This window comes from Myxocyprinus asiaticus, chromosome 29, assembly GCF_019703515.2.
Source record: "Myxocyprinus asiaticus isolate MX2 ecotype Aquarium Trade chromosome 29, UBuf_Myxa_2, whole genome shotgun sequence".
Taxonomy (NCBI): domain Eukaryota; kingdom Metazoa; phylum Chordata; class Actinopteri; order Cypriniformes; family Catostomidae; genus Myxocyprinus; species Myxocyprinus asiaticus.
Window position 1 is genome coordinate 5980228 of NC_059372.1, and position 27421 is coordinate 6007648.

General features: G+C 40.6%; 2 protein-coding genes across 5 annotated transcripts in view; one reads left to right on the forward strand and one right to left on the reverse strand.

Moving 5' to 3' along the window:
- The first annotated feature begins 804 nt into the window (after positions 1-804).
- Positions 805-20820, forward strand: LOC127420335 (retinoschisin-like). Its single transcript, XM_051662549.1, has 6 exons — positions 805-906; positions 1197-1222; positions 1323-1509; positions 15953-16094; positions 16511-16706; positions 19816-20820. The coding sequence occupies exons 1-6, from the start codon at positions 858-860 to the stop codon at positions 19966-19968; spliced, it is 753 nt and encodes a 250-aa protein (XP_051518509.1). The 5' UTR covers positions 805-857; the 3' UTR covers positions 19969-20820.
- Positions 20821-20969: 149 nt separating this feature from the next.
- Positions 20970-27421, reverse strand: part of LOC127420299 (cyclin-dependent kinase-like 5) — a 73612-nt gene continuing 67160 nt past the window's right edge. For all 4 annotated transcript variants that reach the window (XM_051662483.1, XM_051662485.1, XM_051662482.1 and 1 more), the window contains one exon: positions 20970-27304. In XM_051662483.1, the coding sequence (XP_051518443.1) occupies positions 26969-27304 (336 nt within the window). In that variant the 3' untranslated portion in view covers positions 20970-26968. The remainder of the gene's footprint in view (positions 27305-27421) is intronic.

Genomic DNA, 27421 nt, shown 5'->3' on the forward strand with positions numbered 1-27421 from the left:
TTAATTCTATATGATCACCAAGTTAAATGAATTTAAAGGAATAGTTCACCCTAAAATGAAAATTCTCTCATCATTTACTCACCCTCATGCCATCCCGGATGTATATGACTTTCTTTCTTCTGCAGAACACAAATGAAGATTTTTAGAAGAATTTATCAGCTCTTAAGAAATCCAGAAGACTCCTGTGGTTAAAGCAATGTCTTCAAAATATGATAGGTGTGGGTGAGAAACAGACCAATATTTAAATCCATTTGTACTATAATCTATAATCCATTTGTACTATATCTTCACTTTAACTTTCACATTCTTCTTATTGTGTTTTTGGTGATTCACATTCTTTATGCGTACGCCCCCAACTGGTCAGGGAGAAGCAAAAATGGACTTAAATATTGATCTGTTTCTCATCCACACCTATCATATAGCTTCTGAAGATATGGATTAAAACACTGGAGTATTATGGATTACTTTTATGCTACCCGGTGCTTTTTTGGCACCAATTCACTTGCATTGTGAGGACCTACAGAGCTGAGATATTCTTCTAAAAATCATAATTTGTAATCTGCTGAAGGAAGAAAGTCATAGACATCTGGGATGGAGTAAATGATGAGAGAATTTTCATTTTTGGGTGAACTATTCCTTTAATTACTCAGGTTTTGGAGACACCATTACTCAATTCAATTGAGGGAACAAGTTTACTCAATCAGTTGAATTGAGTCAACTCATTAGGGTCAACAACTGTCTTGCATGTCTATTATTGGTTGTATAGAGTACAGTGGATTACAGTAATCCAGAGCACACACTGAATGCACATTGAATTGAATCAGCACTTCTGAAAGTGCCCTACAGGTCTGCTCATCATGATGGACTCTAACGTTCTGTGTGTGTTTCTGCTGCTCTTAACACAAGGTACACGGTGTGTGCGAGTGTTTTATGAGGTGTTTGGTGGTCAATTCCAGGAACTTGACTGTCTTGTTATTTGGAATTTTGCAGGGACAGTAGCCTACTCTCAAAATAACAACCATGCTAGTTATTACCTTCTTTGAACTGAATTTGCAAGTTTTGAGGTATCGGCAAGAGTTTGAGCAGAGAACAGAGAGAAACAGCTAAGAAGTTTGATTCCTACCTCTATCCATATCTGTCTCATCATAATAATTGTCTTTATCTCTCTATCTCTGTCTATCTGATTTCTGGAACAGTCTTCATTGGCGTGAACACACAGGGGGTGAGTATAAGTGTCAGCATGCTTGTGTGTGTTTGTGTATATGTGATACTAGTGTGTGTGTGTGTGTGTGTGTGTGTGTGTGTGTGTGTGTGTGTGTCAGGAGTCAGAGATTCCGTGGTCTTATAAAGATGAAGATGATGCGAGTGTGAAGGCAGTGAAGGAGATTCAGACACCGACGGACTGTAGCTGTGACTGTCAGGCAACTCGACCCACTGGAACACCAGCGACCTGGACCACCATCAGCACCACAGCATCCACACACAGCAGATACCTCGAATGCATGCCAGGTTAGTGAGTCCGTGTGTTGTGCAGTTACATGGCAAAGACAAGCAAGGTCATGCCAAACGGAGATTGTGCACTTGGCAGTCAGTCTGAGTGTGTGTGTCACTGCCACCTTCAGAAAAGTCCACACTAACTGATTCAGGGCATGTTGCCAAGAGGCTTAAGAGTGATTACGTGAGTAACGATCATCCATGACGCATCAGCTAATACAAATGACACATGAGTGTCACGTGACCTCAGTCTGCCACAAGAGAAATGGACATTATGTTTGAAAATATTAAAATACAAGGAAAAGGAGAGCAACAAGGGCTGTCTTTACGAGAAAATGAAAGACAAACAATGTTGGGTAAGTTACTTAAAAGTAATTAATTACTAACTACTAGTTACATCTACAGTGTATTTAGATTACTGTACTAATTACTCTGTCTGAAAAGTAACTGCATTACTTATTACTAATTACTTTCTAAAACCCTCATCAACCTCGACCAGATGAAAAATACAAGGATAGACATTAAAATGTTCTTTTAATTCTTTCAAATAATTCATATAAAATCAAATAAATTATTCGTGAACTGGCCAAAGAATTTAAGGGGGCAGCGTTAAATTAGAAAACATACATTTTAACATTAGATGTTAAATTTCGATTTTTCAATTCACTATTGTTTTATATAGAATTGTTTTATAGTCTATAAATTATTTAACACAATTACAGTAACTGTAATTAAATTACTGATAAATTAAGAGTAATCCCTTACTTTACTTTTTTTCAATGAAAATTTTATTTAATTACTTAGTAATGCATTACACCCAACACTGGAGACAAACTGAGTGAGTAACAAAGAACGTCTGGGAAATTACAGAGAGAAACCAATGTGATTGTACAGTATGCCAGTAGAATATTTCATTACTATTTCAGAAATGTGTGATGCCCAGAATACAGTGCCTGAAATAGGGGCAGTTTTTCCTGCATCACTGCAAATGTAATATGATTGTTTGATGGGAATGCTGCTCCAGGACCAACCAATCCTTGTTGTTGAGTATCCAAGTAATTAAATAAAATATTTGATATTAAAGGTTAACTAGATAGGTATAGTTAAACTTTGATGTTGGTTTCACAAAGCCTTTTTGGGGGTTTTTGAATTTTGAAGTTTGATGGATATACAGTACAGTAATGGCCACATACACCAAAGTTCTTCGTTCTTTACTCTGAGCCAAAAAAAAGTTTGAATATATAGATCTTGTTCACAGTAGCACCATCTTTGATTTTTGATGGGAATGAAAACAAGGCTGATGTACAGTCTCTTCAATTACATGCACTGTATAAAGCAATCAAAAAGCTCCTAGATCACATCTGATTGTCCACAACTCATGTTGTCTGGAGTTTTTGTCTACTGAAATTTCTTGGAAAGATATTTTTTTGATAAGTTTCTTCAGAGTAACGATCCAAAAACACTTTAAACAACTGTTCACTCCATTGAAGAGACTGTATTCTAACCCTTTGTTGTCATTCCCATCCAAATTCAAAGATGATGCTTCTGTGAATAAGGTCTATACTGTTTGCATAACATTTAGGGGAGACGTTTAGAGGAGCATGAGGATGTGTAACGGTAGCCAGCTGGTAGGTGTGCAGTGTGTAAACCTCACTCCCCTGGCCTCAAGAGGCGCATTAACGACTGATGCTAGAGGCTGTAGCCTTTAGCCTCCTTGTTAGCATGCCCACCTCCCATGGCGAAAACCCCGGTTCGAATCCCGCTCGTAGTGGGTCAAGCAGGACCGGTAACAGATGCATAAGACTACATGTAAAACCTAAATGGAGTTTTATAAACAATGTTCGGGAGGAGCAAGGTAATTTAATCTGATCAATCACATCGCTAGAGTAAGCGTATATAAACAGCCACTTACCTCTACATGACATTGAGTCCTCCGGCATTCGGCCCCACCCATTCCCCATGAACAGACCCATGCAGTGATTCGGATCATCGGATGCAACTTCGCTGCAAAGCATTCGCCTTCACCAGAACAGCTCTTCCATCCAAATAATCTCGTTATTCAACAGAAGCTACCACAGCAGCTCATTTGTTTTTTTTGCAGTATTGACCGCCACCACGTTAAGTGTTCTATTTTTACTCCGTCTTTCTTTCTATGTTCTATCTGCAGAAGCAGTTTATAGCGTGAAGTTGCTTCCGCAAACTGGCTGCTTCGACACTGTATACATGCCAAACAGCTCTCTACGACTGCTCATATGTTCTCTTATCTAAACTTTCCACCCAGAGTGGTCCTGCCTCCGTGAACGGGTGCTGCTTCGGCTTCATGCCACTCGAATTCAATCCCAGATTCATTTGAACGTGAGGGAAACAAAAGACTAACTATTTAATTCAATCATCATTCCAACGCTCCCCAGCATTTCAGTCTGGTTCTCCCACACAGCTGATTCCTGTCAGCCTCATTACCTCGCCACACAGCTCATTTAGGGCAAAATCCATTCAGCGATTCTGTTCATCATCTTCTAACAAGAATATCACGATTGTTCTCCCTTCAAATTGCCCTTCGGAGTGTGATTTATTCCATTCGGACAGGGGCAATCATGCAACAGCGAACTACTTCCAGTCGACCGATACTCTAATTGCAACTTCTTTTCAAACCAATGCAGACATTTTCGCTGCCACACAGCACTCGCTCTGACCAATCCACAGCACACTGCAGTTTTACACAGCCACTGTCTGAATAAACATGAGCCGAATTCGCTCCGCAAGAGGCGGATCACGCGCCGTGTCCCAACTCATTCATAATCATTCTGCAAACTCATCTCGCCTCTCCGCATTTGAGCTCGCCTCACCGTGCAGCCCCGATAACACGAAGCACTGTTACAAACTTCCACTTATCCCTACACTATAACATGACTTTCCCTCCTCCCGTCAGGACAAATGCTTCGCGCAGGTAAAATCAATCTATTATTTTATTTTACAGACAGTCTTCTCTACTTTTGTCCAAATCATTGGATTACAAACTTTAATTTACAAGCTTGACCATGCAACTTAAATTCTGCATGATTTTAAAAACATTCAACAATCCGTCATAATTTTACACTCTACTCAAGTTTAAAGTAATAGGTTAAATTGACACCAAACGATTCAGCTTGGCACCTTGCTTTATACTCTAATATTACAGTTTATCTGTAGAATTAAACAAGTCAGTATAAACAAGTAGTTTTATCCACCACACTATCCGCAAACGGTGCTCTTATAGTATCTATTCAGTCCAACTCTTAGGCACAAACTCCTATGATTTCATATGTCCTCATCAAAACGAGAAGAGTCACCCTGTGCCAACAATACAGATTATGTTGGAAAACAATCTACAAGCTCCAAACCATACGTTTAAGTTAATAAACATCAGACTACGGTATTCATCTGGGCACTCAGTTTCAGGAGCCTTCTAATTTCATGACAAACCAATTATAAATGACGTTGTTCATATGCACACGCAAGCATGTTTCCTGACATTGTTTCCTCATATGCTCCTGACATTTAATCTAGCAAACAATTACGTAGGTGTCACAGACGCTACGTTTACCATGTTATCATGTTTTCTATTGGCTCAACACATCCCTAAGCAGCACAAACATGCTGTCCAGGTGCCGCAACTGTGGCGTCTTTTGCTGTGTGACTAAACCTCTCACTACATCACAAACAGTGAAATGCACTGTCCAGGTTCCACAACTGCGGCATCCTTCGGCCATACGACTACACCTTCCACACACCACAAATAGTGCAATGCACTGTCCATGCGCCACAACTGAGGCGTCTTTTGGGCCATGCGAAAAACTCCCACTACACTGCAAACAGCGCACGTGCTGTCCAAGCACCGCAACTGCACCATCTTTCAGGCCGTGCGACCAAACCTCCTACTGCACTGCAAACAGTGCAAATAGGCTGTTCAAGCACTGTAACCATGGCATCTTTAGGGCCATACGACAAACTCCCACTACATGGAAAACAGCGCAAACATGCCATCCAAGCACCGCAACCGTTCACGTGCCACAAACGTGGCACATTTTTCAGACCATGTGTCTCAGCCTCCATGGCTCCATAACCCATATTATACCAGATGAACCATCACCCACCTAGCAACTGACAACAGTAGGGCTGTTTCAGGTCTTCCCTAAACAGTTCACCATAAGCCTGCATCTCTGCATCAATCAATTTCATTCGAACATAACCTACCAAACGCCCTCACGGCAAATGCCATGCTCAAACCATTCGTACCGCAGAGAGAGTTCTTACTTATTTGCAGCGTAAACTTTTCACAAGAAAACATGGCCTCCTCCTGTTAAGGTGAGTCCGCACTTGAGGATTCATCCCGTTCATCCTACCATCATATGCCATGCAGGCCCACACCTGCTGATCCAGCCGCTTGCAGCTTTGAGCGAGCTCAGTAAATTCAGCATAAACATTCTCACACAAATCGTATACTTTCCCATTGAACACTTTATGGTCCCACGCCTGAGGATTCAGCCTGCTCATATCACAAATGCCCATGCAAGCATGTATCCTGACATTGCCACACATATGTTCAAGATGCCTTAGTTTTTGGATGCAACCTATTCTCTCTGCCCCTTCCTATCCATTGTTCACTCCAGCGGATTCACACGTGAGGCTGCCTCCACTGGAGAACCCCGCTCAAGACCCAATGCCCTCTTCACTTTATTCCCCTCCCTTCTAACATTTTATTCTCTCCTACTCTGGAGAGTAACCATAAAACCATATTGCTGATTCTTTCTCGTTTTTTTCTTTCAGAGATCCAGAGCCTTTTCCCTTGAAGCGAACTCGACACCAACCCCAGTTCCTCCCCATTCAGAACTGAAATTCCTAGAAATCACCCTTTCAAACTCCTTCTCCATGCCCACCAGGACTCCATTCTTCAAGTCATTTCCCCCCAAACCCTACAAACATATCGGACAGCTTGGAAATTCTTAAAAGATTTCCACCTAAATTACAATCAGTCATTTCCCGATTTTTCTCTACTCTCTGTATACTCCTCCAACTCACAACTCAACAAAACCAAAAACCATCACCCCGGTACTATTAAAGGGTACCTAAGCGGCATCCTTTTCTTCCACAAATGAATTTTTCAGAAAAAATTCCCCCACAATAAGCCATCCCCAGATCTCACTCCTCGTCAAGAGCATTCACAAATCCCAACCCACCAGAATCGATACCAGATTACTACTTACTATCGACCTACTAACACATTGACTAAACACTCTCTGTCAGGGCTACATTTCTATAAACACCCTCAAAATACTAGACGCCATGTTTATCCTTGCCTTCTCCATCGCTTCAAACTCACCACTACAACAAAATTCGACCAAGAATCCATCCCACCATTTCAGACCTCCACATCCTAGACAACAACACAATCAGATACTTCTTCAAACAAAGCAAACAGACCAAACCAAAAGAGGGCACCCGATTTTTATTTTTAACCTTCCTACTCCCATCCAGCCCTTCCAATCGATAGCCCACTATCTACATTACAGAGGATCCCAAAAAAAAAAAAACTCTAGATCCCCTATTCATAGATGACAAAATTAAGCAGTATCCCGATTCTGGTTCCAAAAATACCTGAAGTCCATCCTGCTCGATTCCGGCATCTCAGATAAACTATACTCAAGAAATTCCTTTTGCATCGGCGCCGCAACCACAGCAGCCCACAAAGGCCTGCCTGAACACCTAACATGATAACTGAGCCGCTGGTCATCTGACGCATATCTCTGCTACATCCTCATCAACCATCTTTATATCAGGAAAGCACATCGAGCCCTAATGAACTAATCACAAACATTTACATTCGGGGTCAGGGGGATGCTTGCTTCATCTTCGTCTTTCCAATAGGCCGGCCCCACCATTCGGACGCAGCTGGGGTCCACCCCGGCCAGTCCGGAAGCCCCCTGTCCCACAACGCAGGATGGGCCCGCCTTAGGCACTCAAGGGCTCTCCCATTCGAATCGCAGTGGGGATTCTCCCACTCGAATGCAGTGCGAGCTAACTCACGTTTATTTGTATTGTGGGCTCCCCCGTTCGAAGTGCAGCGAGTGAGGGTCCCCCATTGCCAGGAGGAGAGGCTGAGGTCATTCTGAGCACCTAGGATTCACACCTGCACTCAAGGCGATCTACCCAAGGCTGAGGTCATTCTGAGCAGCTAGGATTCACGCCTCTGCTCGGGCGGGTCAGACTCCTCCAGCGCAATACATCAAGGGTTCTCCTGTTCAAACCGCAGCGAGGGTTCTCCCATTCCGAATGCGGAGTAAGCCATTCTCGTATATTTGTATCGTGGGCTCTCCCATTCGAAGCTCGGAGGACTCTACCAGTCAAATGCAGCAAGAGCCCCCGTTCGATCGTAGGTTGGGCTCACCTGCTTGAGCGGCCACAGTGCCCCTTCCTTCGGGGTTCACCCATTCGCTGCACGGGCCCATCCGTTGAACTCACCATGCCTGGAGGGAGACTTAAGGTTGGTCCGGGAGGCTAGGATTCACACCTCCATCTGCTTTAGGGTGTAATGATCCCTCCAGCACTTTTCAGCTCTCACAGAGCTAATTTCCATGCGGCCACCACTGTCTCTTCAGTGCTTCCGCCTATTTTCATTTTCCATCTCTACCTATTCTACACCTCCCACTTTCATATCCCCCGAGCGCACCCTGGTACGAGGCTGCCTCCACTAGCAGCCCCCGCTCATTCTATCATACTTTGGCACCTCTGCCCACCTCTCACAGGGCTCAGCAATCGTCTCCTCCTCCCTAAATTTCATTTAATCGTTTCACGCTCTTTTTTTGGGGGGGGTACAAGATTCACCATAAAATACTTTGTCTCATCTCAAATACAAGGCTCTGTAGACAACAGCTCACTGTCCCATTTTCTGGCATCTTTTGGGGGGTATTCCTGCTAATGTCAAGCCTCAAGCCCTGAGCCCTGAGCCCAGGACAGTGGGCCATAAACGTTTTACACTATCCTCTAAGCAGGATTACATTAACTTCCAAACTACTGAAATTGAGTTTTATAAACAAGGTTCGGGAGGAGCAAGGTAATTTAATCTGACCAATCACATCGCTAGAGTAAGCGTATATAAACAGTCGCTTACCTCTACATGGCGTCGATTATTCCGGCATCACTCCACCTCCCCTTTCTCCTCCTATCAATTTATTAATAACTGCATTCATGGCACTAATGCGCTAACATGCTATATGCGGCATTAATTATAAAAGAGTGTTAATGTTGAGAATACAAAAAGGATGATAAGAAGCATATATCACTTTGTGCAGATGTGTGAATGGCTTTCTGCTGCAGATGGCACATGAGTGAAGCAGCATATCAAACAACTGAGTGAATAGGCACTTAAGAGTATTTAAGTAGACTCATTTTAAAAAACTGGAAAATGTCTCTATGCGAACTATCATAAAGATGCTGTTTGCACCAGCTCGCTAATTACTGCACACCGGTGTGTTCATGTTGAGTGATCTAAACTGACTGAAAAATGTAAGCAGAATTTGATGCCTCAAGCAGGTGGAGCTCTAGGTCACACCTACTGATGACTAGTGTTTAGCAGCCGGTCCAAAGTTTTCCTAAAATTTTGCACTGTCGGGCTGTTACGAACCACCGAAATGAAAACAAAAACACCTTCATTTTGGCCAGATTTTGTTCGAAATTACACCACACCTGTTTGTTCTCTGATTTCATATGAAGTATACTGGGGCCTTAAAGGGATAGTTCACCCAAAAATGAAAATTCTCTCATTATTCACTTACTCTGATGCCATCCCAGATTTGCAAGCCTGTCTTTCTCCAGCAGAACACAAATTAAGATTTTAAGAAGAAGATAGAGCTCTGTCAAGTCAAGTCATTTTTAATTGTATAGCGCCTTTCACAACACACATCGTTTCAAAGCAGCTTTGCAGAAGACCATGCATTAACAGAAAATCAAACTGTAATATCTATAATGTCTTAGAGTCATCATTGTGTAGTTTGATAAAATACAATTGTGAATTGTGTTTATAAATAAGTAATTAATCCTTACAATTAAATAATAATTGTATTTTTAACCCCAGTGATCAAGCCAAAGGTGACAGTGGCAAGGAACACAAAACTCCATAAGATGTTGGTTAATGGAGAAAAATACTCTTGGGAGAAACCAGACTCACTCTGGGTGCCAGTTCCCCTCTGGTTAACATCATCAATTTAATGCCAATATTACTTATGTATAGTGCAAGTCATGGTTTAAAATGATTAAACTAAGTAAGTGTTAAGGGTCAGTGTTTAAAACAAAGATTTTGTATGAATTGTAAGATTAATGACTAATGTCTTTGAAGTCCATCCTGGATTAACTGCAGAAGTTCACATAGATGCAATTGTCCTTGTTAGTTGGCTGATGAAGGGTTTTGTTGGCAATTAATTGATAGTCTATGTATTCCATTTCAAGAGTCTAGTCTATTATTAGACCGAGGTGATGCAGGCGGCGATCAGTTAGGTGCATCACAGTTCAACCTGGCTGGTAATTTTGGTGAAGTCTATCCTAAGTCCAAGGTTCAGGCAACGGCATATGAAGTATCCCATGTCTTATGGTTGGAGTTGGCATCAGCTCATCCTCTGAAGTCCATCGTAATAGACTGAAGTGATGTTTGGCTGGCACCGGCTGCTATTAGTCATCATCAAACAGCGACACGTAGCAGTGGAGTCCAACACGAAGCAGGAATGGAACTGGATCCAGACGGTTCTGGTGACCTCAGGATAGGAGTCTCGAGGTTGAGACAGGGAAACAAATAAAATAATATTAGAATAGATGCCATTCAATTTATTGCAGAGTTATAGATCATGATCACTGTTTCTGGTTCAGGCAGACCTAACTAAAGCAGCCTAATTGTGAGTAAATTAGGTGTATGCCTGGCTAAATAGATGAGTCTTTAGTCTAGACTTAAACTGAGTGAGTGTGTCTGCATCTTGAACAGTGTTAGGGAGACTATTCCATAGTTTAGGAGCCAAATATGAAAAGGATCTACCACCTTTTGTGGATTTTGATATTCTAGGAACTATTAACAGGCCAGAATTTTGCGATTATAATGAACGTGATGGAATATAGTGTGGTAGAAGGTCACTTAAGTACTGCGGAGCTAGACCATTCAAAGGTTTGTACGTAGTTAACAGAATTTATAAATTAATACGAAACTTAACAGGTAGCCATGTAACGATGATAAGATGGGGCTAATATGATCATATTTCTTGGTTCTCGTCAGCACTCTGGCTGCTGCATTTTGAACCAATTGAAGTTTATTTCAATTGGACATCCTCCCAGTAATGCATTACAATAATCTAGTCTTGAGGTCATGAACGCATGAAATAGTTTTTCAGCATCAACAACAGAGAGCATGTGTCGTAATTTAGAAATATTTCTTAGGTGGAAGAATGCTGTTCTACAAACATTGGTAATTTGATTTTCAAAGGACAGATTGGTATCAAATATAACACCTAAGTTCTTCGCTGTTGAAGATGATGTAACAGTACATCCATCGAGAGTCAAATTATATTTTAGCAGCTTATTTTTAGAGGTTTTTGGTCCAATAATTAGCACCTCTGTTTTGTCAGAATTGAGTAGAAGGACATTTCTGGCCATCCAATTTTTTATTTCATCGATACACTCTGCTAATTTGGAGAATTTTGAAATCTCATCAGGTTTTGAAGAAATATAAAGTTTGGTATCGTTGGCATAACACTGGAAACTTATTCCAAGATTCCTGATAATATCTCCCAGGGGAAGCATATACAAGGAGAAAAGAAGAGGCCCAAAAACTGATCCCTGTGGCACTCCATACTTTACTTTTGTTTGGTTTGACAATTCCTCATTTACATAGACAAAGTGTTAGCGGTCTGCTAAATAGGACCTAAACCATGCTAATGCAACTCCACAAATGCCAACATAATTCTCTAGCCTATTCAAGAGAATGTTGTGATCTATCATGTCAAATGCAACACTAAGATCTAAAAGCAATAGAAGTGAAATGCAGTCGCGATCAGATGTTAAGGGCAAGTCATTTGTAACTCTGATAAGTGCAGTCTCTGTACTGCGATGAGGCCTAAATCCTGACTGAAATTGTTCATATATACTATTTCCCTGTAGAAATGAACATATTTGGGAGGATACTACCTTTTCTAGTATTTTTGACATAAATGGGAGATTTGAAATCAGTCTATAATTAGCCAGTTCTCCAGGATCAAGTTGTGGCTTCTTAATAAGTGGTTTGATAGCTGCCATTTTAAAGTTTCTTGGGACATGTCCTAAGGATAGTGAGGAGTTAATAATATTAAGAGGAGGTTCTGAGATTACAGGGAATACCTCTTTTAAGAGCTTGGATGGTATTGGATCTAACAAACATGGTGTGGCTTTTGATGTTTCGATAAGTTTTGTTAGCTCTTCATGACCTGTGACAGTGAAGGACTGAAGATGCACGTGAGGAAAATTATGAGACACTTTTTTCTGAGGTGCTATGACAGATGATTGCATAATTCCAATTTTATTTCTGATTATTTCAATTTTATCAGTAAAGAAATTCATGAAGTCATTATTCTTGTGCTGCGACAGAATATCTGGTTCTGTTGAGGCTTTATTTCTAACCAATTTAGCCACAGTGTACTGAATAAACACCTAGGATTATTGTGGTTATTTTCTATGAGTTTGCTCAAATATGCTGACATGGCAGCTTTTAGTGCCTGTCTGTAGCTACAGACACTATCCTCCATGCACCGCGAAATAACTCTAATTTTCTATTCTTCCACTTGCGTTCCATTTTCCGAGCAGCTCTCTTGAGAGCATGAGTGTGATCATTGTACCATGGTGCAGGGCTTTTTCTTTAATTTTCTTTAATCGAAGGGGGGCGACACTATCAAGAGTGCTAGGGATGACTGTATTTATATTTTATGTTATTTCATCAAGTTCTTCTAGACTTCGGGGCTTACTGAGTGTATGAGATAGATCAGGAAGATTATTAGTGAAAGATCTTCTATCTTTAGTGGGCGAAAGAATAGTTCTACCTGAACGATAGCGTGGTGTAGATTGAGTAACATTAGCTGATCACAGCATACAAGAGACGAGGTAATGATCCGAGATGTCATCGCTCTAAGGCAGAATTTCTATATTATCAACATCAACTCCATTTGACAGAATTACATCTAGCATATGATTATGGTGATGAGTTGTTCCTGTTACATTTTGTCTGACTCCAAGTGAGTTGAGAATATCGATAAATGCTAATCCCAATGTGTCATTTTCATTATCTATGTGAATTTTGAAGTCACCAACAATTAAAGCTCTATCTACAGTAACTACAAGATCAGATAAAAAATGTGCAAATTCACCAAGGAAATCAGAATAAGGCCCGGGTGATCTATATACTGTACGTTTTTTTTATTTATATTTGACGGTGTCACATTAAGCATTATTAGCTCAAATATCCTGTCCTCTGAGTAACACCAAAAACTTCACTGTAAATTGTAGCAACACCTCCTCCTCGACCTTTCAGATGAGGCTCATGTTTATAACAATAACCTGGGGGAGTAGATTCATTTAAACTAATATATTCATCCGGTTTAAGCCAAGTTTCAATCAGAGCGCATCCAAACTATGATCTGTAATAATTTCATTTACAATTAGTGCTTTAGTAGAAATAGATCTAATGTTTAGTAGCCCTGTCTTTATATGATGTTTATCTTTAATTTGTTTGTTTTGTTCAAGTTTGACCTTAATAAAAATTTTTCTAAATGATTTAGTGAGGGTTTTGTGTTTGGTAGTTCAGGGAACAGACACAGTCTCTATATGATATCTAGGTGATACAGTCTCTATATGTTGTAGTTTATGTGACCTGTGTGACGTCTCAAGGCAGCTAGCAGACATTCAGATTAACCAGTTTGTCTGCTTCCTGACCTGGGCCCCAGTTAGTCAAATACTATCATTATTAAGACTATGAGCCAAATTACTAGAGAGGAGAGCAGCACCTCTCCTGGAGGGATAGAATTCGTCTCTCTTTAGCAGGTCAGGTCTACCCCAAAAACTCTTCCAATTGTCTATAAATCCTATTCTATTCTCCAGACACCACTCAGACATCCAGCCATTCAGTGACACTAATCTACTATAAACCTCATCACCACAATGAGCAGGGAGGGGCCCAGAGCATATTACAGTGTCTGACATAATTTTTGCAAATTCACACACCTCTTTAACATTATCTCTAGTGATTTCCGACTGGCGAATCCAGACATCAATAGCGCCAACATGAATAACAATTTTAGAAAATCTATGTTTAGCGTTAGCCAGGACTTCTAAATTTGATTTGATGTCAGACGCTCTGGCACCTGAAATGCATTTAACAATAGTGTCTGGAGACTCTATTTCCACATTCCTTACAATAGAATCACTAATAACAAGGGCTCTTTCAACATGATTCTCAGTGGGTGCATCACTGAGTGGGGAGAATCGATTGGAAACCCTAACAGGAACGGGAGAGTGGTGTCGCTTTGCTGAGCGAGTATGTCGCCGAGATGTCACCCAAACGCCCTGCTGCGGGGGCTCTACAGCCGGAACCAAAGTGTGTGTGTTGCTCTCTGTACTGCCCACATCCGAAACAGTATCTACTGGCTTCTCTTTCCCACTGACCTCCAATAGCGTTCAGATGCGTGTCTCTAACTCATTAACCTTCTCCATCAGCCTGACTAATTCCTTACATTTATCACATGTGAATCCCTCACTGCTGATGGAAGAGGATATTGTAAACATGTGACATGCAATGCAGGAAGAAATAACATGAGTGTATGCCATGACTTACCGCAGTTGTTTGTTGTTGTTCGTTGCACGGATGCAATAATCCGTGTAACACAGAGGAGAAAAATGGTTGCGCGCTGTAAAATGCACGCAGTTGAATCGCGATAAGAGAATAATGAGGGGGGAAACCTGATGTGCGCAGATGTTAAGGATTAAAGGCTGAAAACAGATAGATAAGCGATGCTAAAAAAGCTAGCAGCAACAGGTAAAATACACACAGATGAAAGTACAAAAGCGGGAAAAACCCGAAACGCGCTAAAATGACAAAGGATAAAAAGATGAACGTATGAGAATAAGAATATGCAATGCTAAGCAGGCTACAAACACTCGTGCAGCATGCCGTCAGCAACAGGAACAGGAAGTCCAGTGACGTGTCACACAACTCCAGTCTGTCAGGTCCTTATAAAGGAAATACATGGGCCAGCACTTTGACAGTCCAAAAGTCATATTTAGGCAGCATAAAAGTAATCCACAAGACTCCAGTCAATCAATTAATGTCTTCTGCAGCGAATCGATAGGTTTAAGTAAGAAACAAGTCGATAATTAAAACGTATGACTTTTGGACCGTCAAAGTGTTGGCACCCGTTTACTTCCATTATAAGGACCTGACAGCTCTGTCGTCTTCTAAAAATCTTAATTTGTGTTCTGCTAAAGAAAGAAAGTCATACACATCTGGGATGGCACCAGGTTAAGTGAATAATGAGAGAACTGTTTTTGGGGGTGTACTATTCCTTTAAGACAAACAGCCAGTTAGCAAGATAGTCAGACAGCCTGTCACATAGTCAGATAGATAGACAAAGAGAGAGAGAGAGAGATACATAAAGCAGATTAAAGGCTTTTTGTGGGTTTGTTTACATTTGAATTTTTGACAGTTGGAGTTTGAAATAATGAGCATTCCGTTGGCCTATTTGAACATTCCGTAAATGTAAGTCTGAAATTTTTCAGATTTTTGATCATCCACTGTGACAGACTGTCACATAAATAGCCAGATAAACTGTCAGATACAGTGGGTGTGTGGGTGGGTGGGTGGGTGGATGGATGGATGGATGGATGGATAGAGATTTACATTTGAATTTTTGACAGTTGGAGTTTGAATTAACGAGCATTCCGTTGGCCTATTTGAAAATTCAAACACATGGAAGTATATGGGATTTTTCCAGATTTTTGATCGTTCGTTGTGCAAAAACCGTAAGTCTGATCAGTTAGAAAAGAATTTGCACACTATTCCAGAACAGTCTGAAGGTCTGTACCAACTACCAAGTTTGGTGGATTTAGCTTAAAAGCTCTAGGAGGCGTTAAATGTTAAACATTTTGGTCTTGGTTTAGGGATTAAAAAATAAATGAATGAAACGAAGTTTGTAGAATATCAGCATGCTGGCTCTGTCAAGCCAACATAATAAAAAATGATAACCAAAGCCTAGCCCTAAAATCAATGTGCAATGATTGGTTTATAGAAATGTTGATCCAGAACGAACAAAGGGCATCCTACTTGTACTCTACTCGTGTAAATCATGTTATGCACTGGGCACATTTTGCACAGCACAGTTGGAATAGATGATCTGATGTTGTCATGTTCCTCTTCTCCCATCAGAGTGTCCATACCACAAACCACTGGGGTTTGAGTCTGGAGCGGTGCTGTCGGAACAGTTCAGCTGTTCTAACCAGGAGCAGTATGTGGGCTGGTTCTCCTCCTGGACCCCGAATAAAGCCCGACTGAACAGCCAGGGATACGGGTCAGTGTCCCAGAACAACCTGATGTTATGTCACTGACATTTTGGGGTGCCTGCTGAATAAGCAGTATAGTTAGTCAAATTTTGTCCCCACCAGGCTCCTTAACTAGACTAACCAACAAGACTTCTTTGGTTTACCAGCTTCATCAGATAAACTAAATCTGACCGAACAGCATATATCCATAAACGTCTGTTCTCAAGATTCCCCATGCTAACTATGCTAACTAGCCAGCACTGAACCAGAATGAACGAGTATAAAACAACCTAAAATGGTGGTCTAAATCTGTGTTTTCATTAGAGTAGTATAAAAACTTGAAAGTTTAGACTTGATCTAGTCTAGGCCCATTTAATTCTTGATCTACTTTAAAAACATTTTGTCCTCTGATATCATTATAAAATGTCTCTCGTCTCTGGCTCAGCTGTGCATGGCTGTCCAAATACCAGGATGCGAGCCAGTGGCTTCAGATCGACCTGCTGGAGGTTCAGGTGGTGTCGGGTCTCTTAATTCAGGGCCGCTGTGATGCTGATGAATGGACCACCAAATACAGCCTGCAGTACCGAACCCATGAAAACCTCAATTGGATCTATTACAAAGACCAGACCGGGAACAACAGGGTGAGAATGCAATGAATATAAGCTTGATGAATGAGGAGGTTGCAATGGTTGTTGAGTGATGCAGTTTGCTCTTCTATTTTAACTGTTACACCTATGAATTTGGCAAAAGTTTTTTCTGAAGCTATCCACCATATTTTGCAATGTGGAAGCAAGCAGTGGCTGTATTTCTGGCAAATGTTACAAAGTTCCACTGTCTTTAACCGCTATGTAAAAAACTAGAAGGTTATAATACCAGAATTTAGTGATATGGGCTTATAAATGATCACTCAACCACAGGATGTACATCAGAATTATGTGCCAATGTCAGATCATTTTCTAACGTTAGCATTTATAGTAAAAGTGTAAGTAAATCGTTCACTTGTTGCTGTGTGTTGTTGTATTGAAGAGACGGTAATCAAATCTGCTTCTTTCTTTACCGAGATCGTGACGATGCAGTATTTCTTGTCTCCATGTAAACCTCCATTAATATGTACCGCATAACCCCCGATGATGCCTTTATTTAGTTATTTCCAAAGGTGATGTTTCATAAGCCATGCTGAATGCACCGCTAAGAAAGAGAGAATGCTCTCTGACAAGAACGGAGCGTAAAATGTGTTTATTATTTTGACGAGATGAAACAATATGCTGGTTGTGTAAAGTTTGTGGAGGCATGTCAAGACGGTGAGGAGGACTGTCCTGTCAGTGCCTAATTTCATTCATTCTGCCTGAGCAACAGTGTGTGATGAAATGATGGCAAAATATGATAAACGGTAAAACCATATGTGCTCAAAACCAATGAGTTTATGAAAATCGTAATTAAAGGTGCAGTATGTAAGATTCAGAAACCCTTGTTATTAGTGACACCTGTGGCCATTAAGTGAACTGCAGCCAGCTACCTGTCGCTCGTGCTTGCGCACACACTGCATAGAGCGAGCGAGCATCGGCCAAAACAATGACATAACGTACGAAGAGACTGAATGTGATTCACCAGCATCATGCGGACAGATGAGGTAGCATAATTAAAATTACACAGTTATGATTGTTTTACTACAAACTTCGAGACTAAACTAAAACTGCTTATCAGCTTACATAGCATACACATACAGCTGCATACTACCGAAGTATACCAAAATCAATCCTTATGGCACTATATTTCACATGCTTTGCAGTTATGTAAGCTTACCTGTCCAATAAGAAGAACACCAATTCAAGGTCGGTTTTGATCCCCAAAACCAAACGAAGTTTCCTCCAGGAATCAAATGCCCTGCTGATGTTCACTCTAGTTTTCGCTCGACCACGATCACGTTCCCGCTTAGCCAGACAAGATTCAGTAGTTAAATGTTTTTTTTTTTGGCTTACTCTGTTTGTGTAGGAGTCGGTGTTGTTCTGGGAGCCGAACGTTTGCGGGATTCCATCTCTAAGATAACGTTACCTAGTGTTGCAGTTTGTTGTCGCTGTTGAATAGCGGAAGAGAAGCACCGAGGCTCTCGGGAGCGTGCATAAACGTCACATCCTTTGGATTTTCCCGGCAAAAGCGACCCGCTCCCTTCACATGAAAATCAGTCTACAGGCTTTAATAGACAACTTAGGAAGTCCGGGAAGGGCTCATCAAGTTGTGTTACAAGCCGTTCACACATTGGCAAAAAAAGGAAAATTGTTACATTAATGATGATAATATGTTGACATTTACTGCCAGCCTGTAATATAAAGCAGCAAAATGTAGTATTTTTGTATAGCTAAAATAGCTGGAAGTGGCTTATACTGGAAGTGGAATCAAAGTGGAGTTTGTTTTTGGGAGAAACGGCAACAAAACTATATCTGGTAAGAAACCTAATTAAGTTTTTACATTGAAACCTGTTTGAGTCAAAATATTGGAGTCTCTAGTTTCATATGCCATTTTTAATATCTGAGTGGTTTATTGCGAAACGGCACACTGCTAAACACAGTGGTACACTAATGTGTACTTTAGTGCATCTTTTCCTTAGAAATCCTATATTTACTGTGTATTTTCACATTGAGAATCAAAGGGTTCAATCAAAAGCTGAAAAATGTTGCTTTCAGAGTCTTTTTATGGAGTTAGGGGGAATGTTCGCACTCAATCACTGTGAGATACACGGACGGATTTAATCGTTGCGCACCCTCTCTGTGTTTCATGCACACCTTCCCAAGAACGTCGACAGGGGAGAATACGGTGGAGGGAGTTCGAGGCCCCACCACTGCCGTGGGCCCCAGTAAGCCCGTGCGTTAATATGGCCCTGCTTGGTATTATGAAAAAAATTCACAACTTAGTCCTGCTGTCCACATATGAGGACATCAATTTTTAGGAAAACTATTTGCTCTAAAAATTATATATATATATATATATATATATATATATATATGTTTTGCATGTTTATTAGGTGCTACTAGTTACAAATCTAAAAGGAAAATGGAAAATGCATACAGCAGTCACGCTCGGGTCTCAGGAGGTTAAAGAGAAATACCCTGACCCTGTTTGCCCCCTCAAAAAAATAAAAAAAGATGTTAGACAATTTGGCTGGGAATAAGTTCTGACACATTTAATTAAATCCTGCCTAAATACGGGGGCAATCATTTTCGAGATTTTATGCACTAAAATACGAAACAATACGTCTTCATTTCGGCCAAAATACAGGACGTCCCGGATAATGCAGTAACACTTACCATGTACCAAGGTAGGACTGGTCATTAACATATTTTAACCATTTAATGACCAATTTTATTGAGTATTTATTGAGCCACATGGTGGCTAAGTGGTTAGCACTGTCGCCTCATAGCAAGAAGGTCCTGGGGTTTGAGTCCCAGCTCAACTAGGCCTTTCTGTGTGGAGTTTGCATGTTCTCCCCGTGTTTGCATGGGTTTCCTCCAGGGCCTCCAGTTTTCCCCTCAAGTCCCAAAACATGCAGGTTAAATGAATTAAAGACTCTAAATTGCCCCGTAGGTATGAGGGAGAGTCCCCCAGACACTGGGGGTTGTGTCAGGAAGGGCATCTGGCATAAAACCTGTGCCAAGTCAAATATTCGGATCACGGATGGTCCGCTGTGGTGACCCCTAACGGGAGCAGCTGAAAGAAGAAGAATGACCACTTTTATTGCTTGTGTTCATTCATCAGGTGTTCTATGGAAACACGGACCGCTCCTCCACAGTGCAGAACCTGCTGCGGCCGCCCATCGTGGCACGGTACATCCGGATCCTGCCTCTGGGCTGGCACACACGCATCGCCATACGCCTGGAACTGCTCATGTGTATGAACAAATGCGTCTGATACACGTGTCCATCACTCTGAGAGACCACCTCTCTCTGAGGGTCAAAGAACAGCTTATTTACCATGATACTAATAAAATACAGAGAAAACTGGTCTCAGATCAGTAGATGACTAATTATTACAGTATACTACCTAATAACCATACCTTCTGTATGAACAAAATCAAATAACCGATATTTGAGCTTAAAGAATGCGTTGAGACTTTATAGTATGTAGAGAAAAAAGGTTGGATTTAATAAATGAAATGTTTGGGGCCTGGGTATCTCAGCGAGTATTGACGCTGACTACCACCCCTGGAGTCACGAGTTCGAATCCAGGGCGTGCTGAGTGACTCCAGCCAGGTCTCCTAAGCAACCAAAGTGGCCCGGTTGCTAGGGAGGATAGAGTCACATGTGGTAACCTCCTCGTGGTCGCTATAATGTGGTTCGCTCTCGGTGGGGCGCGTGGCGAGTTGTGCATGGATGCCGCGGAGAATAGCGTGAAGCCTCCACATGCACTAGGTCTCCGCTGTAACGCGCTCAACAAGCCACGTGATAAGATGTGCGGATTGACGGTCTCAGACACGGAGGCAACTGAGATTCGTCCTACGCCACCCGGATTGAGGTGAGTCTCTACGCCACCACGAGGACTTAGAGCGCATTGGGAATTGGGCATTCCAAACTGGGGAGAAAATAAAAAAATAAATACAAAATAAATAAATAAAAGAAATGTTTCATAGATGCCATCACTTACTGGTCTGATCCTAAAATACAGAAGAAACCCCCCCCCCCCCCGAATTTTTCTCTTTGTCTCAAATAAGAACCGAATGTATTTCATATTTATATTTATGTTTAATAAAGCAGTACTGTTTATCATAGGTGTAAACATGAAACATTTGGACAACTGATGGACTCATAGTCACTGCATTTAAAATAATTAAAAAGTTCACTTTTGTTTGTGTTAAACTTTATTCATGGATTAAAATATTTCATGGTTACTTAAATAACAATTTGCCATCTGGTAACAACATCAGCTCTTCTCAGTTTGAAGAATAGTTGTGGCCGGGGTTAGTTGTCACACCTTTTCCTCCAGTAAATATTTTTTAGGATAGATTCATTTTTATCAATTACTGTTTAGGCACAAAGAAAGATTACAAAAATGACTGAAAATACAAAAACCTATGAAACATTTTCACTATTATTGCGCAGGAAAGAAGATACAGTTTATTAAACACATGTTGACCTTTTGTAGACATTAATAATGAAAACACGTATTTGAGTTATTGGACTTTTGGCTCAAAACCTTTAACTCAAAACTGATTCCTTTGACATGAAATGTTTGGAGAGAAATGTATATTTAATTAGATTTCATCAGCTCTTTTGCTTTCGCATAACTGATTTACACATGGACAACAGTGATGGAGGAGTGGATTAGTGGCTAATTCACCTATTTAATCAGGTTTATGATCAATATTTTCAGTAATCTAGATGATTAGAGGATAATTTGTTGTATATCTATAATAAAAGCCTCATAGCAATGTGATGCATATTATTTGCAATTGACGTTTCCTGCAGCTGCAGATTTTTCTAGGAAATCATGGCGTTTGACATCTTGTGTACTGACATATGTTCTGCATTTAGAAGGATTATCTCCGAATGTTAAATTACATATTGCATAAAGTTGATAAATTATTATTTCTCTTCCTTTTGTACGTACATTGGCTCTATTTCCCTAAATATAAACATTTAACAATCTACATAGCCTCTGCATCTGATATCTAGATATTGCATTTAAAATTGTATTTGCAATGTTCAAAGAACTTTAAACCTGAGGGATCAGAAAACGTGTATTTTGTAAAAATTAATTTTGCTTTAAAAATTAAAAAAAAGTTTTTTTTTTGCAATGGATATATTGATGGCCAGCAAGTGGAGCCATAACATTTCATACAATTTAGTCTGTTTTGGTATGGGTAAAAGTTTTGTCTTAAATGTTCATTTCTAAGGCTTGAGAAATTTCACTGGCTGTGATTTTTAAAGACTAACAAACCCCCACAAGACCCACACAAACCCCAGATAGCGCATTTGAGATGTCTATACAAAGTGGACAATGCAGTTTTTAGAGTGTTTACTCATTTGGAATAGGATGTTTGGCAATGTTTATAAGTGCTGCAAGTGATGTCAGCCGTTCTGGAACTGGATTAGACACGCCCCTCCTTCCAAAACCCCACCCTACAAAGACACGCACACAGGGACGCTTGCAGACCGTTATCATCACAGATGGATGAATGATTTTCAATGTCACAGGTAAGAAAATAAAGTAAATATGCAATTTGATGTCAGCAAACTCAAACAGTTACACTGACCTTTACTAGAACGTTAGTTTTGAAAAGCAACGGTAGTAAAATAGCAAAACATTAGCATTCCCTCACCACAAACTGATGTGAATGTTTAAAGGGATAGTTCACCCAAAAATAAAAATTCTCTCATCATTTACTCATCCTCATGCCATCCCAGATGTGTAGGACTTACTTTCTTCTTCTGAACACAAATGAAGATTTTTAGAAGAATATCTCAGCTCTGTAGGTCTATACAATGCAAGTGAATGGTGACCAGAACTTTAAAGCTCCAAAAAGCACAAACAAACATTGTAAAAGTAATCCATACGTCTCCAGTGGTTAAATTAATGTCTTGTAAAGCGCTATGATTGATTTGGATGAGTAACAGATCAATATTTAAGTCCTTTTCACTATAATTGTTTACTTCCGGTCGCTCTCTGATGCCTGTCCACAACGGGATTCGGTTCCCTCCGCCTCTAGCGTAACGTAAGCACGCTGGCATGTTCACAAGAGAACTGACAAGATACAACCGGAAGTGCAGCTCGATTTGTTTACAAGAGAACACTGTTCACAACCTTCACTGGTTTTGCTTTCATTTGAACATGCCAGCGTGCTTACGTCACGCGGGAGGCAGAGGGAACCGAGTCCCGTTGTGGACATGCATCTGAGAGCGACAGGAAGTAAACAATAATAGTGAAAAGAGCTTTTATATTGATCTGTTTCTTATAGAGCTAGATTAATGACAAGAAGATTTGAATTTTAGATATGTGGCATTTAACAAAATGTAGCTGTTTTTGTAGCGTTTTTTATAGATTTTGTATTTTTAATGTTTTAGAGGTGAAATTAGCTGTAAATATTCAGATCTTACAGAGAGTAGGCCAGAGGTCAAGCTTCTGGGTTCCACAGGGAAAAGTAGAGGGTTTCAGAAACGTTGAACGGAGCATTTTAGCCAATCACAGAGCTACTACAGGTTTCTGGCGCGGTTGAGGCTGCAGAGGTCGCCATTCGAGGCTAACAGAGAAGATAGACCGCACAGAGGTAAGTAAATCGAAAATTGTATATTTAAATAAATTATATTAAAATATTAGGTTAGCGTTCTCCTCGCGTGAGACATTTATTTATGTTCTTTAAGCGGTCTCTGGTATTTTTATTCGAATAAAGTATATTAAAGAAATGGTTAGCATGCGTAGCATTTAGCATTGCATGTAAAGCTATAAATAATATATTTCTGCCTCATTATGTGATGAAGATCCACATGAGATCGCAAGCAGATGTTATTTCAAACACAGCATAGAAAACAGAGCTCTTTGTTAAAACATTGACGGATAAATGCAAATGCTGACCGTCATTCTGGCAGATAAAAAACAAGAATGAAAAATATTAAGGAGGCATAAAATAGGGCCTGGGTAGCTCAGTGAGTACTGACGCTGACTATCACCCCTGGAGTCGCGAGTTCAAATCCAGGGTGTGCTGAGTGACTCCAGCCAGGTCTCCTAAGCAACCAAATTGGCCCGGTTGCTAGGGAGGGTAGAGTCACATGGGGTAACCTCCTCACTAGTGGTTCTCGCTCTCAATGGGGCGAGTGGTAAGTTGTGCGTGGATCGTGGAGAGTAGCATGAGCCTCCACATGCTGTGAGTCTCCGCAGTGTCATGCACAGCGAGTCACGTGATAAGATGCGCGGATTGACTGTCTCAGAAGCGGAGGCAACTGGGACTTGTCCTCCGCCACCCGGATTGAGGTGAGTAACCGCGCCACCATGAGGACCTACTAAGTAGTGGGAACTGGGCATTCCAAATTGGGAGAAAAGGGAGATAAAAAAATAAAATTAAACTAGTGCCTTTTTATTATTGGCCAAAATGCTCCGTTCAACTTTTCTGAATCCCTCTACTTTTCCCTGTGGAACCCGAAAGCTTGACCTCTGGCCTACTTTCTGTAAGATCTGAATTTCTGCGTTTAAAATTTTATAATATTGAATTCGATATTGAATATTGAATTACTTCTTCAGCTGTCATTTTATAATCTGAATATTTACATCTAATTTCACTTTAAAAAAAAGAACACAAAATCTCCTGTTTAAAAATACAAATCTATAAAATACGGCACAAAAACAATTCAATTTTGTTAAATGCCACGTCTAAAATTCAAATTTACAAAATTCAAATTCAAATCTTTTTGTCATTAAACTAGCTCCATAGTTTCTCACCCAAAGCGATCGTATCACTTTAGAAGACATTAATTTAACCACTGGAGTATGGATTGCTTTTACTACAGTTGTCTGTGCTTTTTGGAGCTTTAAAGTGCTAATCACCATCCACTTGCATTGTATGGACCTACAGCGCTTAAATATTCTTCTAAAATTCTTCGTTTGTGCTCAGCAGAAGAAAGAAAGTCATACACATCACATGAGGGCGAGTAAATGATGAGAGAATTATGATTTTTGAACTATCCCTCTAACAGACAGAAAGCGCCTCACAGTTGTCTGATTGGCTAAACAGTGAATCTGGACACTCATTTTAGCAAATTGGTTCATTAGGCTGGTTCGTTTAATTTAACCGGCTCAAAAATCAATTCACAACTGAGTCATCACTCAAGTGTGCTTTGAAGTCCCCACGCAGCATTTAACTTTAAAAAATGTTTTTATTAAAATTGCTGTTTTTCACAGTATTTTCACTATTAGGTTATTCAGATATCGACGAATGTTGTTTATTGTTCCAACATTACTGTTAACAGCAATTTTTAAGAACATCACTAACAATAGTGCTGCCAATATTGATTATATAGTGTTTATTACTATACTGTATAATTATAAATCATATCAATTTTTCCAACTTTGTTAGCAACATTGTTCCCTTTTCAGTTTTCTTTTCTGTCTTTTTTTCCACTTATTTGATCAAATATAAACAATATTACATTCTATACGGGGCTAGGTAATGTTAAGGCTGTTATCTAGCTGACATCGGAGCATTCTGGTGTAGTTGTGGCCCAATAACGGCTGCTTTCTGGGAAAATGGGACACAGGAATGTTGTGGTCGAGTTTTCTGTTGCGAGTCTGGTTTAGTTTCGGCAAGTGACTTTTGGGCCAATCTTAGACCGTAATTCCACATGGTATGTGGGCCAAACTCACTGCTGAAATGTTGCCAAATTCGGCCCAAAGCTATTTTGCTATCTGGGTAACAGTTGGGTGATCTACCAAAGCTTAGTGAATTGGTGCGATCGAGCCATTTAAACAATTTGTTCACGAATTGGACATCATTACTGGCCAAAGACCGCTTCCATTTTTTTCCGCTGTTTACAGAGTCAGTCACAGCAACAGGTGCGATATTTCGTGGCACCTTTTTCAGTGATATCTAGCAGGTAATTGGAACATTTTCTGCATTTCACTTTTCTCCCCAATTTAGAATGCCCAATTCCCAATGCACTCTAAGTCCTCGTGGTGGCATAGTGACTCAATCCGGGTGGCGGAGGACGAATCTCAGTTGCCTCCGCGTCTGAGACCGTCAATCTGCGCATCTGATCACGTGGCTTGTTGAGCACATTACCGTGGAGATATAGCGCATATGGAGGCTTCACGCTATTCTCTACGGCATCCATGCACAACTCACCACACGCCCCACCGAGAGCGAGAACCACATTATAGCGACCACGAGGAGGTTACCCCATGTGACTCTACCCTCCCTAGCCACCGGGCTAATTTGGTTACTTAGGAGACCTGGCTGGAGTCACTCAGCATGACCTGGATTCGAACTCGCGAGGGGTGGTATTCAGTGTCTTTACTTGCTGAGCTACCCAGGCCCCCTGCTTACAGCACCTTTAAGAATTGATACAAATATTACGTTTAAAACAGAATGCAATGCTTTCCAGATGATCCACTCTTTTGCAAACATCCCAGCAACGTATGTGCGCTATCAGGGAAGCACACCTACATATAATCACGCACATACGCATTCTTACTGTTAATTACTCTTAATATCTACTGATTTCCACGGCATTGTAAACAGAAATTACTCAAATAAGTCATAAAATAAAATGTAGTCTTATTCTATAGCTATAAAATAAATGTAAATACTGTCATCTATACATTAATCCTTCGACCTGTTTAGCCAAATATGAGTTACTATGCAGAATCAAATAATATATACTACAACCAGAGTATAAACTAAAGCCTGCACATACAGTGCTATACATTTATATATTTACATGTACATGTAGATATATAATCTTCTTCTAAAGACTGTAGTTTTCCAATAACAAAAAACCCCCAATAAAGTACATACAGTAAATACAGTAATATAAGAAGTGCTATTAAATATTAAAACTTAAAAACAACAAAAATAAGATTGAGACATATAGGCCTAACCTTAAAGGTAAACTTCACCCAAAAATGAAAATTCTGTCATTATCTTTACTCTCTTTCATTTCTTTCATCCAAACCAGAGATGTTAGGCAGAATGAAAGCTTCAGTCACCATTCGCTTTCACTGTCAGGAAAACAGATGCAATGAAAGTGAATGGTGACTGAAGCTAACAGTCTACCTTACATCTTTTGTGTTACGCAGAAGAAATAAAATCATACCGGTTTGCAAAGACATGAGGGTGAGTAAATGATAATAGAATTTTCATTTTGGGTGAACTATTCCTTTAATGTATAAGAAGAAAAGGTCCATTAGAGGGCGCTGTGTGTCAGATTTACAGCGCAGTCTCTTTAAGGTCGTTCAGGTTTGGCAAACGTGAGCGAAAGTGACGACTGAAGCCATTGGGACCTGATTTGGAGGTCAGCTGTTCTGAATACGGGTTTCCCTCGGGCCGACCCAGAGCGGTGGAGTGCCAGGTGGACTCCAGGGGCCCGGAGCCCGGATATGCAGCCTGGCGGCTTTTGGGCTGCATGGAGCCACCGTGGCCACGAGACTCCACAAAACTGCTGCTTTTAGAGGAGGACTGAGGGGGCAGGGGGTAATGTAGGTCTGTGGAGGTCTGGTTGGAGGAGGAGGTGAGATGAAGAAGTTTCCGCAAAGACTTGAGAGGCTGAAAGAGACCCAGAGAGATAAATAATGTATATACACTACAGAAACTGCCATGACTGATATTTCAAGGTTTTTCCTGACTGTGGGAACCCTGTTGGGTATATAAATTTGCAGGTGT

What these genes read in the sequence shown, in the direction of transcription:
- LOC127420335 (XM_051662549.1), top strand. Translation starts at nt 858, where the DNA reads ATGATGGACTCTAACGTTCTGTGTGTGTTTCTGCTGCTCTTAACACAA. An exon ending in ATACCTCGAATGCATGCCAG is followed by an intron (nt 1,510 to 15,952) that starts GTTAGTGAGTCC and finishes TTCTCCCATCAG; the next exon opens with AGTGTCCATACCACAAACCA. An exon ending in ACCAGACCGGGAACAACAGG is followed by an intron (nt 16,707 to 19,815) that starts GTGAGAATGCAA and finishes TTCATTCATCAG; the next exon opens with GTGTTCTATGGAAACACGGA.